The sequence below is a fragment of the Sphaerodactylus townsendi genome, linkage group LG13, assembly GCF_021028975.2.
Source record: "Sphaerodactylus townsendi isolate TG3544 linkage group LG13, MPM_Stown_v2.3, whole genome shotgun sequence".
In the NCBI taxonomy this organism is placed as follows: domain Eukaryota; kingdom Metazoa; phylum Chordata; class Lepidosauria; order Squamata; family Sphaerodactylidae; genus Sphaerodactylus; species Sphaerodactylus townsendi.
Window position 1 is genome coordinate 35,771,108 of NC_059437.1, and position 16,453 is coordinate 35,787,560.

Genomic DNA, 16,453 nt, shown 5'->3' on the forward strand with positions numbered 1-16,453 from the left:
ACACTGCACTGCAGCAGTATTTAAGTGTCTACTCTGCAAGTGACCTGAATTTGATCCTGATGGAAGTTGGCTTCAGGTGGCAAGTTCAAGGTTGACTCAGCCTTCCATCCTTCTGAGGTTGGCAAAGGGAGTACCCAGCTTGCTGGGGGTAAAATGCAGACGACTGGGAAAGGCAATGGCAAACCACTCCATAAGCAAAGTCTGCCTACCGTAGTAAATGTTGTGATGAGATGTTACCCCATTAGTCTGTAATGATCCAGTGCTTGCACAGGGGACTATATTTACCCGTTAAAGCATCTAAAGGGTGAGCCCTGAACAACTGGGAGTTACTATCTATATGATGGGCACAATGTCTGTTAGGCCAGTGCTTAAATTAGCCCAGAAAAGACAACACTATCTGGCTGTGCATCTTGGATCTCTTACTCAAAATATGTTTAAAAGCACTTAAGCGTTCCCAGAAATTATACATAAGTAGGTGCTTCAGCACAAATGCCAAGCTTGATCCACACCTTCCTTCTTTCTAGGATAATTTTTAATGTATGTGATGAACTTGTAGAAATTTACAGACATCTTGGAGAAAATCCTGAATATGTTTCTGCTCCTCCCTAACTTTCCTTTGGCTGGACCCTGAGAAAAACTGAAAGCACTATTGCTCACCCCCGTTCCCATGTATGTGCAACATGCTGAAAAGGCAAGATATGGATGGAGTTTGGATGCTATGAACACTTTTAGCATCAAAACACCCATCTAGTACAGCATACTGTTTGCAACAGTGGCCAGGCAACTGCTTTGAGGACACCCTCCGGCAACTGTTGTTCAGAGGTATACTGCAACTGAACATGGAGGTTCCATTTACGTATTACGGCTACACTTGATAGTCTCCTGTTCGGTGAATTAATCGTCACTAGGTGTTGAGTGTCATGCCGAATTGCCATCCCACGCAAAGTCACATCCTTATATTGATTTCTAGGCGATATAGAAGGGTGTAGCTCTGCTTATAAAGGACTAACGACGGGAGCTTAACTTCTTGTTGTCCATCACTTGATACGCCCCACCTTTTCATCTGCCTCCTCCAATGGGCTCCGTGGATCCTGAATGCGCCCGCCCCTTTTCCAGGAAGCGTAGGCTCCACCCTTTTTCCAGAGCGGCGTCGTTGCCATGGCAGCCGCACAGCGGGTGGGCTGCGAACTACGCCGATGCCGAAGCTGCCTCTGTCTCCAGTGCCGGAACAAGAGAACGACGTCGGGGCTCAGCCGCCGGGCAGCAGCTCTTCTTTCGATGTCAGCGAGAGCGGGAGCAGCTCTCCAGACTCTGCTGTGGGGGGAAAGGTTAGAAAGGCTAGGCAACAGGTCAGGCTGGCAAAAGGGATGAGGTAGCTTAGCTGGTCATGCGGAATCTTGGGAACTGTAGTTCATCTTAGTGGCCTTGCACTCTCTCTCGTAAGGACGTGTGGTTTACCACAGATCAGCCTAGCTCAGCATCCCACTCTAGCGAAGCGCATACATCCCTCTGCTGTTGCTTATCTGTAGAATCTGATACTTGGAGGTAATGTGTGTCTGAGCATGGAGGTTCCATTGTGGGCTGCCCTGCACAAAGTAACAGTATGCTGGATAGAACCAGGTGATTTAATCTATGACTTCGGTAAACATAAACTTGCCAGATGTCTGGGACAGTATGAATGCAACGGTTTCCCCATGTGGAATACCTCTTCTAGTGTCTGATGATATGCAATTTGAACATGGAGATTCCTTTTAGCTATTGCAGTTGATAGCAATCAGTAGATTTCCTCCCATGACTGATGCACTTTTTATCCCTCTGAAACTAACAGCAATCTGCTCTTCTTGTAGCAGCAGGTTCCATCTGTTAACTATAGGTTCCATATGTTAACTATGAGAAGAAAGATTTTATTTTAACAGTCCTGAATGTACTGCCAGTCAATTTCATTGAGTGACCCTGAGTTCTAATCTTACGAGAGAGAGTGAATTTTTATGTTCATCATCATAGCTTCTGTGCAGACCCACATTGGGGACTGCGCATGCACAGAGTCAGCAACAGAAAGATCTCAAGCTTTCTTCCTGGGGGTGCTCTTGCCGTTAGGTGTCCTCGTGCACTTCCCTCACAACAGTCACATGCCCAGCGGCAGAATCCTCCCTCCCCATTCCTTTTTAGCTGTGACATGAAAGGTTGGAGTTTTGTGAGGTGTGTGAGTTGGCTTTTTTGGTGTTGTTGAGCCTCACTTCCATGCTTGGGTATGGAGTAGTGTAGGTGGAAGATGGCATTATTTAAAAAGTGTGAAGGGTGTGGGTTGAAAATGACAAAAACTGATCATCACACCCATTGTATTATATACCTTGGAGAGCGACATAACGTGGCTGGGTGTAAGGTGTGCCAGCAATTTACTCCCTAGGCAAGTCATGATAGGACTGTAAAGTTGAAGGCCACCGTTTATGAGAAGGCTCTTTCAGTGGTTGACGTTCACGCATGTCCCTTCAGCTCCTTTGGTAGAGAAGAGGATGTGGTCGTCATCTCTGTTCTCAGTTCTGATCATATCATCAATTCTGAGCATATCGTCAGAACGAGACTGGAACCAATCTTCTTCCTCATCAGTTCAGGAGAGTTCTGCAGAGCCACCTGTGTTTCTTTTGGGAGCAGACTCTGAGATTGGAGGTGCAGTCCATCAAACCTAGCACCTGCATCTCTGGAGGATTTTCAAAAGGGGCTGGACCCAGTGGTGGGATTCAAATAATTTAACAACTATTTCTGGTGGTGGGATTCAAATAATTTAACAGTTGTTTTCAAGCACCATTTTAACAACTGGTTCTGCCGAAGTGGTGCGAACCTACTGAATCCCACCAGTGGCTGGACCCCTCTGGAATACCAGAGACAGATACAGGTGGTTAGTAAAATGCACCAAGCTCTTCAAAAACGAAACACCAATTCACAGACACTAGTCCAGTCTTTCTCAAACATATCTAGCTTGTTTGTTACATTTTCATGTGTGGTAGATTAACTTCTGCTTTGTTACCTTCTCATGGTGTATATGAGTATGTGTTCTAGTGTGTATGTGTGCATTTTTTGATTGCATGTTGTCTCAGGCTAGTCCAAGGTATGTTGCTGAACCCTCCGAAAGTGAAATGTGTCATGCAGAGAAAACTGAAAGTGATTCAGAAGAGGGGGACCATGAAGAACAGACACAAGAAGACACTGACAATGAGGAAGAGTGGGATACAGACCTGGAGATTGAAGGTATGGGATGGACTTTGCAAAAGAAGTCATGTAAGAGCTGACTTCTTCAACAGTTAGACCAGGGTGATTATCAGAGTGTCAGAAGATAGGGGGGCACCAAAAGAGGCTTTCCAGAGGCAAGCAGCAGCCTTAGTGGCAATTCCAGCCCCGGTGCTGCCAGTTGAGTATATGGCATGACCTCTGCTGACTCCCACAAAGGAGGGAGGGAGGGAGGAACATCAGGTAGCTTTTACAGCTCCCCCTTCCAAGCACAGTGCCCACCTGGCTTGCTGGGCTGCAGTGACTCCTTGCCCTCCTGGCTACATGCACTCAGGATGCAACAGGGAAGGAGTGCAAGACTAGTGGCTGGGGGCAGGGGGTGGGCACCTGCCTTACAGCTAGCCTAAAAGCCCTTGGTCTGACCCTGGGCTGCATGCCAACAGCCTCCAAGATCAAGGTGGTGTTATGTTGCATCTGAACACAAACTTTTGTTTGTAGCAGTTATGCCAGGTATTGCTATGGTCACCTTCCAAGTATTTGTTGCTTCCCAGCTCCACTGGTGACTATTGGAACATTCTAGAGATCTTTTCTTAGCTCTTCTTCATTTTATTGAGGCTGACGCTTGCTGCAGGCTTCTGTCCTTTGTTTCTCCGATTGAGACAGAAGTGAGGGTATATGATGCCTTGCTGTGCTTTGCAACCTTTAGGATTGTGATATGATTGGCTGCAGATAGCAAATCCAGAAGTCAATAAGCTTGTTTCCCCACTGTATGGCTTCACTGTTCTTTATAAACTGTCTTTTCTTGGGAGTTTCATTTCTCCCCCTCCCTGTCTTTTTCATTCCCTCCCTGAATTAGAGTCTAAGAAGGCTTATGATCCAACAGGAAAAGCCAAATACCTTGAGATCTGCCACACATATGGTGTTCCTCCTGTCTCTTATTTTATACGGCACATGAAAGATTCTGAGCTGTCGCTGATGCACCATGGCCTTGGCCCAAAGGTAACAGCTGGTGAAAATCCTTTTGCTTTGGCCCATCTGATACTCCTTCAGACCATTCAGAAGTTATGTCAGCTGTGATTGTAGAATGGAAGATTAATTAGTAGCAGTCTAATCAGATGGATGGCAAAGTGGGTCAGCTGGGAAATCCTATTTCAACTCTTGCCTCTCCCATAAACTTTCTGAGTAGCCGGAGGCAAGCATCAGAATCCCTTCCTTTCCATCTGAAGGGTAGTGATGTTGGTCCATCTTGCAAGGTCATTGTAAGGATTCTTTAAAATAATGCATGTGGCATGTTGTGAACACTCTAAAGGAGGGGTCTGCAACCTGTGGCTCTCTAGATGTTCATGGACTACAATTCCCATCAGCCAATTGGCCATGCTGGCAGGGGCTGATGGGATTTGTAGTCCATGAACATCTGGAGAGCCACAGGTTGCAGACCCCTGATGTAAAGTGTGGCAGACCTCTAATGATCAGACACTGATGCTGTCCAGATGCTGTGTGATACAGTTTGCAAAAGGAGATATTGCTCTGACTTGGAAAGCCTGTCACATTTCAGAAGCTAAGCAGGGTTGGTCCGGGTTAGTATTTGGATGGGAGACCACCAAGGAAGCTCAGAGTCACGGCGCAGAGGTAGGCAGTGGCAGATCATCTCAGTTTATTGCTTGCCTTGAAAACACTGCGGGGTCACCATAAATTGGCTATGACTTTCCACCACCAAAGAAATTATTAAATTGCAAATCTGCTCTCCTCTCTTAGGCCCCTTCCCCACATGCAGAATAATGCACTTTCAATCCACTTTCAGTGAACTTTGCAACTGGGTTTCACTGTGCAGAATAGCAAAATTCACTTGCAAACAATTGTGAAAGTGGATTGAAAGTGCATTATTTTGTATGCGCAGAAGGGGCCTAACAGTGCCATCCTAAGCCCAGCTACATTTCTCTAAGCCCACTGTCTTCAATGGACTTAGAATGGTATAACTCTACTTAGGATGGAACTATAAAGTGATTTGTGTCTTCTTTGTACACTTTAGATCCCTTTGCATGAGTCACGTTCTTTGCTGCTAGTTGTCTCATGTCTTCCCATGTTTCCATTTCAGGGGGTCAAACCTGTGGCTCTTTCCCTGGCAAACAATACGTCTGTTCTGAAATTAAACCTAAGTGACAATTGGCTGAATGGAGATGGGACAGCTTCAGTGGCAGAGATGTTAAAGGAAAATTGCTACATTTCAGGTTCGCTCCTTTAGTCCATCGGTTGGAGAAGTGCTTCAGGATAACGAAGTATTGCCCATGTGACAGATACTGAGATGTTTTTGCATGACTTATGGGTTCCTCTCAGCTAAGTCTCTAATGATTAGGCTTCACAATAAAGTTTGAGCAGATAAACATGAACAAGGCTACAAAAGTTTTTATTAAGTGTTCTATATTCTCTGTGTGTTTCGTTTGTGTGTGGGATTTCTAGAGTCTAGGAAGTATAGGAATGGGAGAAATGGGTGAATGACTGAGAATTTGAATGCCCAAGAGATCAGTCACTTTGGGAGGAGATCTGCTTCTAATTCTGACTAGTCAAGAAATTAACAGAAGATTGTGGGAAACCAGGCCTGAGACCAGAGGAGGAGCTCTCTTTTCAGGAGGACTAAAGGCTGCTGTTCTTTCCCCACAGATGTTGATTTATCTGAGAACAGGCTGGGGATGAAAGGGACCAAGGCCCTGTCTGCTATGCTTCTGGAGAATACCACACTTGTGTCACTGAAACTCTCAGGAAATGAATTAAATGATCCAGCAGCCAAATATCTAGCTGGTGCCCTTGTCACCAACAACAAACTGGTATATCTTGATCTGAGCCATAATGCTTTTGGAGAGTCAGCAGGTAAAATGGTTCTTCCGGCAGTGTCAGGTACCCGATGCATTGAGGGGATGGGGAGTGTTTAGACTAGAGGGAGGACTTAATGGAGACAAAGTGGTTTATGAGTCAGTGGTCCTAATGCTGCATCCAGGGCAGAGCCAGGAAAACTGGAATGATGCCATCTGAGTGGGCCAGCAACTGACCTGAAGCGTATTAAGTGCATTTGAAGTGCTTTTTGTTCCGTGTGTGAATTTCATTGTACTGTTATCATAACTGTAAAAATTGAGAAAAGCAATACATTTACTCTGTTTTGATTCCCATTCATTTCTAGCATGTGGGGTGGGGGAATGAGTTACACAAGAGAATTTTTTTTTGTGCATTGGTCAAATTAATTAGGTGCTTAGATATGTATAGTTGTGAAGTAGCTACTAGCTTTCTATTCTGCCTGAAGAAGAGTCCTGTGCAACTTGAAGGTCTGTATATTCTTTCATAAATAGAAGGGAATCCAGGAAAAGGGCATCACTTTACCTGTTTTGTTTATTTGGGACCATGTGCTAACATTTGTCAATATTCTCTTCAGAATGCAGGCGCTGTTTGTCATCTCTTCCTCCCACTCTGGATCAACTCCATTACTTTCCTCCAACTGTTCAGTGTCGACATCACGCTTGCGCCTTGCGCTCCAAGGCCCACCTGCTCTCTCCATTTCATGCGCTTGGCTTCTCTCATCTTGTATTTCACTTGCTGAACAACCTTGCTGCTGTGAGACCCCTCATTTGCCCTGTGCATAGAAGGAGCCTCACCTGGCTCCTAATCAGGTGTTCACTTCCACTTTACCCTTTGATGAGAACACAGTGAGTTGATGGGAAGCAGGAAAAGAGTGAAGGCGTACCCGGAAAAGAGACAGGAATGGCTCAGTGGAGGAACAGATTTAGTGATAAAAGAAAAGAGAACAGAAAAGGGGGAAAGCAAAGGTAGGACTCAGAAGGAAAGAAGTGAACTTCTAGATTTCTATGGAAAGGAAACCTACCACCACCATCCCTTTGCCACAAGCATCCTTGAACATTTTCTAGTCCACAACTGTGACAGCATTGCTGCTTTCTAGAAACCCAAGCTTTTCTGAAATTCCAATTCTGTGCAGACAGTTGGCTTTCTGAAATTGTCCAGCTGCAGCCATGAGGTCCAGCCTTAAACATCTTGTTGCCTAAGACAGGCAGATGAATCCCTTCTCTTTACTGATGGGGAGTATAAACAGGGTAGCTAAAAATTAATAATTTAACCAAAAAAAAATAAAAATCAGATTTTTAAAATTTAAATTTAAATGTAAAGCTTTGTGAGGAAAAAAATATCTAAAGATAAAATGGTTTTCTGTTTAAGATACATGACAATCCAAGGGTTATTCCTCATGAAATAAGAACTAATTTTTAATTCTGTAGCGTGAGACTGTATATTCATGCAATGTTTAAATTTTTTGGTAAATGGCTTCCATTAATCTGTTCACCATGTCATGCTGTCCCAGAGGTTTCTGTAAGATTATTTTGAGCCGTTTTTCCTCAAAACTGGGCAATTTGGATATGCAGTGATAACGTGCCTCTTCTTCACAGGAAAAATGTTATAAAATAAATGTGTAGAATTGAGAAAAAGATTTTAATCCCATTGTTCCTTTGCAAATCTATGTACACAGAATCAACCCCTTACCTCTTATGTGTTAAGTTTCAAGAAGTTCAATTAGTAGAAGATTGTTTGGAGTGTGGAATAGATTTGCACAAGGAACTAAGCGTGAGAATGGAGGGAAAGCCGTAAATATGAAAATGAAACCTTTTGAGCAGAATATTCCACAAGTCTTGGAAATCTTTGTGTTCTTAGCCTGAGGTTTATCATATTGTTTTATCTCAGGAAAATCTATAATGGCACCAGGCCACAAAAGAGACCCTGTTTGAGAATATTTTAATGAAATTCCTCTACCTATGGGTAAGGCAGGCAGGTAGTGGCATAGCACCTTGGGGGCAAGGGTGTGTGCGATGCACTGGGCTTGTGCCAGTGCGGGGGAGTTCTGGGGGCATGGGTGTGGCAGGGGCACAAGGCTCACATGTGCCCCAGGTGCAGTTCCCCCTCACTCCGGCCCTGCAGGCAGGCATTCAAAATGCAAACACCATAGCAAAGATATGCAAAGCCTGGTGACTCAAATGAAACTAGAGGTAGATAATTATGAAATTATTGTGGGGTGAACTATCTGTGTATTTCTAGTCGCAAAACCAAAACATAAATTTTTGATATAACTGTAAAGCTAATCCAAAAAGTTATTATTCTAAAATGACACCTTAATCTGGTTGTAAATCAGCAAGAATGAGTCTTTAGGAGCAGCAGTGGCGTAGTGGTTAAGAGCAGGTGCATTCTAGTCTGGAGGAACCGGGTCTGATTCCCTGCTCTGCCGCCTGAGCTGTGGAGGCTTATCTGGGGAATTCAGATTAGCCTGTGCACTCCTACACACGCCAGCTGGGTGACCTTGGGCTAGTCACAGCTTTTTGGAGCTCTCTCAGCCCCACCCACCTCACAGCGTGCTTATTGTGAGGGGGAAGGGCAAGGAGATTGTAAGCCCCTCTGAGTCTCCTACAGGAGAGAAAGGGGGGGGATATAAATCCAAACTCTTCTTCTTCTTCTTTAGAAAGCCATTACTTATATCAAGTCTTTCTGACTAGCGATTTTAATGAGATCTACCCTGGCTATGAATCCATCTTCTTTGCAAGACTCCTCCTGTGCTCATATGTAGCTTCAGTGCACCTCTGTGGAGCTTGTGCAGGAGGCTGCCTGGCTGGGTTTCACCCACCTCAGGCAAACTCTCTCTCAAGGATCCGTTTGTTTGAGCTGTGTGCACTTTTTCTACAGCGTACCCTCTCTCTGCATGTGGTGCCTTTTCACCTCATTCCTTCCCCTACTTCATCCCCTTCCTGTGTTGATAATGTTGAGCCACCCTGACCTGAGTGATCAAGAAGCCTCATTTTGCTGTTGAGTTCAAATATGACTGTGACCATGCAAGTCATCACAAATTGTTAATGGAGTGGTTGGGGCAAAAGTTTAGGGGAGGTCTCCTGGATGTTCCTCAAGACCCTATCTGCCACCTTAACCTCCCAAGCCTCTCTTCCATTCCTTCTGACCTGCAGTGTTTATTTTTTTCCAGGTGAAGTGGCAGGAGTAGCAGGCATGAAAATGAGCCAGGCAGGAGCTGGGGATCTGGGCCTGGGGCCTTCCAGGAAAAGGAGCAGTTGCTGTTGCCAAAGGTCTGGCGGTAAGAACTGCATCCCCCCCCTCGTTCTGACCCTGCTAAGTATGCCTTCATTGTGTAGCATGGTTGCAATGGCAAAACTTTATGAGAGTGTTTGCCACTGATGGGGTAGTCTGCTTTGGAAGTACACATCAGCCTGGCTATTGTGTCTTGGGAAGCATATAATTCACAGCTCCAGGGGATTTGTCACATGAGAGGCTCTTGAAGTGGCACCGGCTCTACCATTCCAAGCACTGCTTGGATCCCAGATTTGGAGAAGTCCTTTCAAGAACACTGAAGTCAGATTTTCAAAGAATCATGCAGGGGATTTCTTGAGGGAAGTGATTGTTGCAGGAATTCCTTCATGAGAAAAGACCGTTTCCATTTGGCAATCCTACACTTATTTTTCATTTCAATACGTTTCTTTCATTCAGAAATCATGGTTGTAAGTAGACCTTTTGGTGCATCATATCTGATACCCAGGAGATCATCAAGTTTGATTCAGCAGGGACAATGTACACGCAAAATGTACAATGCCAGAAAATTTGCCCTACACAGGAGAATGTAAGGAGGCTAATGAAAGATAGGAGGAGCTGTAGCTTATGGGGAACTCTCCTCAGTCAGCCAGAGGCTGTGTGGCTCTGTTGCTGGGACTGGGTGCAGAAATTACAAGGTATATACCCCAGGAAAGTGATGTTTTGGTTTAAACCCCAGGAATGCGGTTCATGCCAGAATCTTCGCAGCCAAAGGTGGCAGCACCAGATGAAAGGTGGAATCCAAAGGTCCGTGGCGCGGCACCTTCAGCCCAGCAACCCTACCCCCCGCCCCCCTTGGATTTTGACAGTTCATCTGCACAAGTGAAGGAGATAGTTGACCAGACACTACTCCTGGGCTACCTCATTGAAATCAGCAAGAGCTGGGGTTTATGCAGAACTTTGTGGCAGCCTGTGCCCAGGGGTCAGCTTTTTCTCCTGTACCCTTAAGGACACCCCAAATTTGTCACCAAGGTAACAGTTCCCTCGCTGCTGGCCAGCGAGGCGAGTTTGCTTTCAATTACCATGCATTGTCAGCCAACTGATCTCCATCTCTGGATTTGCTGGCCAACATCTGCCCTTTGCTTCCAGTACAATCGCATCACGTGCTGTAAAGGGTGATGATTAGAGTAAAAGTTGCCCATTCACAAAGTGACAAGTTGCTACTATGGGTGGTGGTGGTAGAGATTGCAATATAATATTGCTCCCTTACACCATCATGTACTGAACAGAGACAGCCTTTCTGGTAGGAAAGTAGGGACCGTGGTTTCTTCAGTGTTGCCAACATCAGCAGGAGAGGCATCATTAGAGCAAAGGAGGCAAAGAGTACAGTCCTGATGCAGAAGGTGAATCTTGCAGAGCTTGCCAAAGCTTGGTAAAAGCCATGTCTCTCCTCAGAGATACCATCAGGACTGGCCTTTGGGGAAGAAGTTTGGGTCACCCAAAAGCCAGCTGTAGGTTTACACTGGAAGTTCAAAGCATAAAATAAGTCATCCACACCACTTGTCTCTCCATCTGCAGGGAAACATATTCCTCCGGGTGGTGGATCTCTCCTACAATGGCTTTGGCAACAGGGGAGCTGCTGCCCTGGGAGAGGCCCTAAAAATCAACAATGTGCTGGAAGAACTTAATGTCAGGTAATAACATTTTAATTTGTGTAGATCTCTTCCGGAGAGTCCAGAGCTTTTCCCTCAATATTCCTTGCAGCAGACATGTGACGTAGGTCATTATTTCTATCCCCTTATTACACATGGGCAGCTGGAGAGAGGGCAGCTTGACTTGCGAAAGAGCCAAGAGTATGCTCGTGAGCGAGCTGAGATTTCAATTGCGAACCTGTTCCACTCAGACCCCCCTCCCCACTGGCTCCATATGGGTCCCTAATGCCATCGGGACCCATTATTCTGTTCTGGGAGGGTTAGGTAAGGGTTTTGTGGGACGCTGTTTTAGGGCTTAATTGTTGTTTAAAACTGTATGTATATGATTTTATATGAAGTTTTATATTGTGCACCGCCCTGAGCCCCTCGGGGATAGGGTGGTATATTAAATAAATAAATAAATAAATAAATAAATAAATAAATAAATAAATACATACATACATACATACATACATACATACATACATAAATAAAATAATTATAATAATTATAATAATAATTATAATAATATCATGACATTTGAAATGTCGTTTATGTTTATTGCATAATATTGCTTTTTTGTTGCAGAAATTTGGATTTCCTTAGCATAGAATGTTGCCCCCCCCCCCTTTGCAGGGTATTTCCTGCCCCAACACTGGGGCATTAGCAGCTATAGGGACTGAATATGGGAAGAGCTGAGATACAATCCCGGCACAACAGTTAGAGCAGACATTCCATGAGTGCTCAAAATCAGCCTTGTCTACAACAATGGCCAAATTTGTTAAAAAAACAAAAGAGTTCATCTCCATCCTGACAGAGCTGATCAAAACTGTGCTAAAATGCAATGCTGAGATCTGCAGTACTTGCTGCCAGGATGAGAAATTCCCCAAAGCAACAGAATTAATGCACTGTCATCACATCACTGGAGCTGCAACCCCTCCTCAGCCAATCCTGGATCTCCCGTAGCTACAATACCAAATTGATCTTCAGAACTAGAACCAGGGGACATTCATTGAAAATGCTGGCGGGAAGAATTAGGACTAATAAAAGGAAACACTTCTTCACGCAACGTGTGATTGGTGTTTGGAATATGCTGCCACAGGAGGTGGTGATGGCCACTAACCTGGATAGCTTTAAAAGGGGCTTGGACAGATTTATGGAGGAGAAGTTGATTTATGGCTACCAATCTTGATCCTCTTTGATCTGAGATTGCAAATGCCTTAACAGACCAGGTGATCGGGAGCAACAGCCGCAGAAGGCCATTGCGTTCACATCCTACATGTGAGCTCCCAAAGGTACCTGGTGGGCCACTGCGAGTAGAAGAGAGCTGGACTAGATGGACTTTGGTCTGATCCAGCTGGCTTGTTCTTATGTTCTTATGTTCTTAGAAGCTTGAGAGGCCACTAGACAGATAGTATCAATGCTTTCCCCTCCTCCTTCATTCAGTTGGTCCTTGTATTGGTTGGCAGTCAAAGATAATTCTTGCTTGAATTGGATGGGAGTAGCAGTTGGAGGTCTTGGGAGCCCATAGTTTACCCAAATCCTTTTTCACTCCACTGTATGTAAACGTAATGAGCGAAGGGAATAATCTTAGGGCAGAAGGCAGAACCAAGATGGCTTATGAATGGAGCTAAGGACAATGGGAGGGTTCCAGGTGAAACTGCTTTGCTAAACCCCAGAGATCTGACTACTTTGAGTGGGTGCTGACCAGAGGGAATTTGGTTGTGCGAGTCATCTCTGGATCATATATATGGGATTAATTCTTGATAATTCCTACTTGGTTTAAGAGAAGGCATTAAAAACAGTTACATTTTTAAAAATTCCAATCAGCAAAGAGCTAAAAGCTGACTCTCACACCTCACTTTGTTCTCAGCAATAATCACATTTCACTGGAAGGAGCCCTCTGCCTCGCTCTGGCCCTGAAAGACAACAAGACTCTCAGGAGCCTCAGTGTGAGTAGCATTTCAGAGAAGGCTGGGTCCTGACGCTTTGGCATAAAGAAACAAATGCCTTTCCCTGTTGTGATCTGCAGATGGCCAGAAACCCCATACAGAGTGGAGGCTGCATTAGGATTCTGAAAGCCGTCCAAGCAAATCCTGGCGCTGTCTTAGAAGTCCTGGATTTTTCAGTAGGTGTTCATGCCTGGAAAGGAGCAGGGTGTAATCTGTAAATGATAGGAGGGGAGGCAGGATTCACAAAACATCTGTTTGTACAGTGGGGCTTCAGCAAAGGTTGGTGGGTGCAGTGCAAAAGATTGATCACTCAGGATTGTTTGTGGATGAGGGCTATACTGCAGACTGGGGGTTCACATCCTCCAAAGATGGTTGATGAGTTGGTTGGTTGGTTGCTGCTGCTCCACAGAATAGGTAGCATGTGACAGTCATTGCCACTAGTTTGGATTAGACAAATTTGATGCAGACTATCAACAACTATTAGTCATGATGGCTAAACGGAACCTCCATATACAGACCCACCAAGGGAAATGGAGATTTGGGGACAAGGCAGAGGGGGGCTGGCTGGCTGAGGGAAGAAATCCTGCAGGAAAGTGAAGACAGGATGGAAGGAGATGAGCAGGCGCCCAAGAAATGTGGAAGAGGAGGCCCAGGTGACAACTTGGCTTCCTTCAGCCTGTTAGCCTGGGAACAGAGACTATGGTAAGCTGCCCTCCTCTCCTGACCTTGCTGTGCTGCTGGACTACCTGCCTGGCTTACCTGCACATTCCAGGATGCGAAGCACAGGGCTGCAGACAATTTCCTTCCTGGCTCTGCAGGGCTGACCAAGGCTGGGGCAGTTGAGACTCAAACCCGGTTCTCCAGATAAGAGTCCGCTGCTTTCAACCACTAAACAATGCTGGCTTTCTCATGTGGAGAAGTCAGTCTTATACTCCAATAAAGCCAGTCTTATATTCTCTCTGCCCCTCCCAAAAGCTCTGTGGCCTTCTCCTTCCATTTCTAATCCTACCACAATTAAGTGGAAGCTAAACTTATTCCCTTCTCCTTGGTAATGTTCTTACTCTTTTGTCAATAATCAGCTTTGTTCTGGCTTTCTTCTGTGGCCATTTCAGTCATCTGTTTTATCTGCTTTCCACCTCTAGTCTGAGGCTAGATTGTGTTTCATGTGATGTTGAGTAGCTCCAGTAGTGGGGAGAATTGTTCTGTAAGAACCATCCTGGTCTCTCCTTGTCAGAAGAAACTTTTGGTTATGCCCAACTAGTTTTTCAGCTAGTGCAAAAGGAAAGAGGGACTCAATTCAACCACCAAAAGGCCATGCGAGGGATTATGGGGCCAGCCTGGGACAAAAGTCTTGTGGGACCAAGGACTGTTGTGACAAGGGAAATTGGGCAAGATTGTGTTAAGTTAGCTGGATCTAATCCTTTATGAAGTAAATAATTTTTTCTCCCTTTTCAGGAGATTGTGTTGAAGGAAGACATTGCAGGCCTCTGTGATGCTGTCCATGAAATCTTTCCAGGCCTTCAGATCAAACATGATGGGACCAGACTCCCATTCAGAGCAGACAAATCCAAGGTGTGAACGCCCTCTTGGAATCGTGGAGGGCAAAGGAGTTGCTTAAATGGCATGTGAGAAGCCTCCGTGCTTCTTAGTCACTCCCATCACACTGTCACCTCTGCCCAAACTAGACTTTTTTTTACTGTTTTTACCCTACTGGAAAACTTCAAAACCTGTTAGGCCAGAGACAACAGCCAGACAAAAGACACAATGCCTGTGTTATACCCAATTCAGTACTCTGAATGAACTATTGTCATCTGTCAACATCCAAACACTGTCAGAAATACCTCCATTGGAAGGACTCCCACCTTTCTAACAAAATTAAATGAGAAAAAAACAACCAGGATGTATATGGGAAGAGGAACTTTTTCCTCCCTGCCTTTAGTCTTCTGTGAATTCAGGCAAAATGGAATGCTGCTGGTGAGGCATGTAATCAATTCTTGGGATATTTCCTTATAGCACTAAAAAGCAGGAGGAAGGAGAAGATTTGGATTGGAGCCATGACTTTGGGGGAAGAGGATTAAAACTTGGCTTAAGAGAGCCAGCATGGCATAGTGATTAAAAGCAGGTGCACTCTAATCTGGAGAACAGGGTTTGATTCCCTATTCTGCCAGTTGATCTTTGGAGGGTTATCTGGTGAACCAGATTAGCTTGTGCACTTCAACACATACCAGCTGGGTGATCTTGGGCTAGTCACAGTTCTTCGGAGCTCTCTCAGCCCCACCCACCTCACAGGGTATTTGTTTGGGGGGGAGGAAGGGAAAGGAGATTGTAAGTCCCTTTGAGTCTCCTTACAGGAGAGAAAAAGGGGGAAAATAAATCCAAACTCTTCTACTTCTTGAGAAACAAAGTGTATGTGGCCAATAACAGCATTGGATGGGGAGAGTTCTTTTGTGGGGGAAAAATTCAAAATTGCCAATGTGTGGTTTCCTTCAGAGGCACCACAAGAGGTGGCGGTGTGGTGGTGCCAAAAATAAGAAGCCCTGTGTTGTGAAGGAGGAAAGGCATGTGCTGAAAACATCAAGGATGACATCTGGGTGATGAAAGCCCAAAAAATGTGTGCTGGGGCAGCAGCAAGGAAGCACAAAGGGGCATTCCAACTGTGGCTAGAACAGTCTGGCTTTTATGTGCACAGAGATACATGTGGCTCAAGAAAACATTAGCTGATACAAAAGCAGTGTCTCCTCTGGCTAGGCCATTGGAAAAAGTCCATGGTAGCAAGAGCAATTGCAAGAGGGTTGGGATTGATTTAGCCTACTTTTTTAGTTTTTAAGTGTTCTGAGAAGATCTTGAATGCCAGATGGCCCAGTGAATTTCCTGATCTTCCCTTTCCAGTTACTGGTATGAATGAGAGTGGAATCCATAATCATGTTATAATTCCAAACGTAAGTGTGGTTATCTGCTTCTTAGGCAAGGTGATCTGTGTATTTAGTGTTTTATGCATACATTGGGATGACATTTGGTCACAAGCAATAAAGTAACCTGTCTGAATCTTTATTCTCCCTTCAGTGAATAGAGAAGCAGGCCTTAGAATGTATTCTCCATCCCTTGTCTGATAATGCCACACTGTTGTATCTAATATTTAATCCTGTATTGTGTTGAATGCTAAGAATGGTACAGTCATGATCAATGTCCCTAAAATGTGTTGCTTCAACTTAAAAAGCAGTCACAGGGAACTACGTGAATATGAATAGGGACTGAAATGCTGGAGAAATTTTCCCCAGCAACCCCCCCCCCTGCACCATGTTCACCATTTTCCCCTATAGAAATTTAATCTCACATGTTGCCTACAGCCCCAGTAGCAAAAAAAGAGAATCTCTTGTGTGTGTCTCCCCCCCACCACCAGTAAAACAGTTTATGATTGTACAAGTTGTTAGCCCAGGGGTCTGCAACCTGTGGCTCTCCAGATGTTAATGGACTACAAATCCCATCAGCCCCTGCCAGCATGGCCATGAA

The 16,453-nt window shown here is 44.9% G+C and overlaps 1 protein-coding gene across 1 annotated transcript; it reads left to right on the forward strand.

Annotated features, from left to right (window-relative positions):
* Positions 1–1,193: 1,193 nt before the first annotated feature.
* Positions 1,194–14,978, forward strand: LOC125442468 (leucine-rich repeat-containing protein 74B-like). The gene is made up of 10 exons (XM_048513835.1): positions 1,194–1,349; positions 3,096–3,246; positions 4,082–4,224; positions 5,321–5,453; positions 5,884–6,117; positions 9,315–9,349; positions 10,879–10,994; positions 12,865–12,943; positions 13,024–13,119; positions 14,399–14,978. The coding sequence occupies exons 1-10, from the start codon at positions 1,197–1,199 to the stop codon at positions 14,519–14,521; spliced, it is 1,263 nt and encodes a 420-aa protein (XP_048369792.1). The 5' UTR covers positions 1,194–1,196; the 3' UTR covers positions 14,522–14,978.
* Positions 14,979–16,453: the final 1,475 nt, after the last annotated feature.

Bases quoted from the DNA above. Each gene is read 5' to 3' on its own strand.
- LOC125442468 (XM_048513835.1), top strand. From the start codon at position 1,197: ATGCCGAAGCTGCCTCTGTCTCCAGTGCCGGAACAAGAGAACGACGTC. The intron at 9,350-10,878 runs GTAAGAACTGCA...CTCCATCTGCAG, and splicing joins CTGTTGCCAAAGGTCTGGCG to GGAAACATATTCCTCCGGGT. The intron at 12,944-13,023 runs GTGAGTAGCATT...TGTGATCTGCAG, and splicing joins AGACTCTCAGGAGCCTCAGT to ATGGCCAGAAACCCCATACA.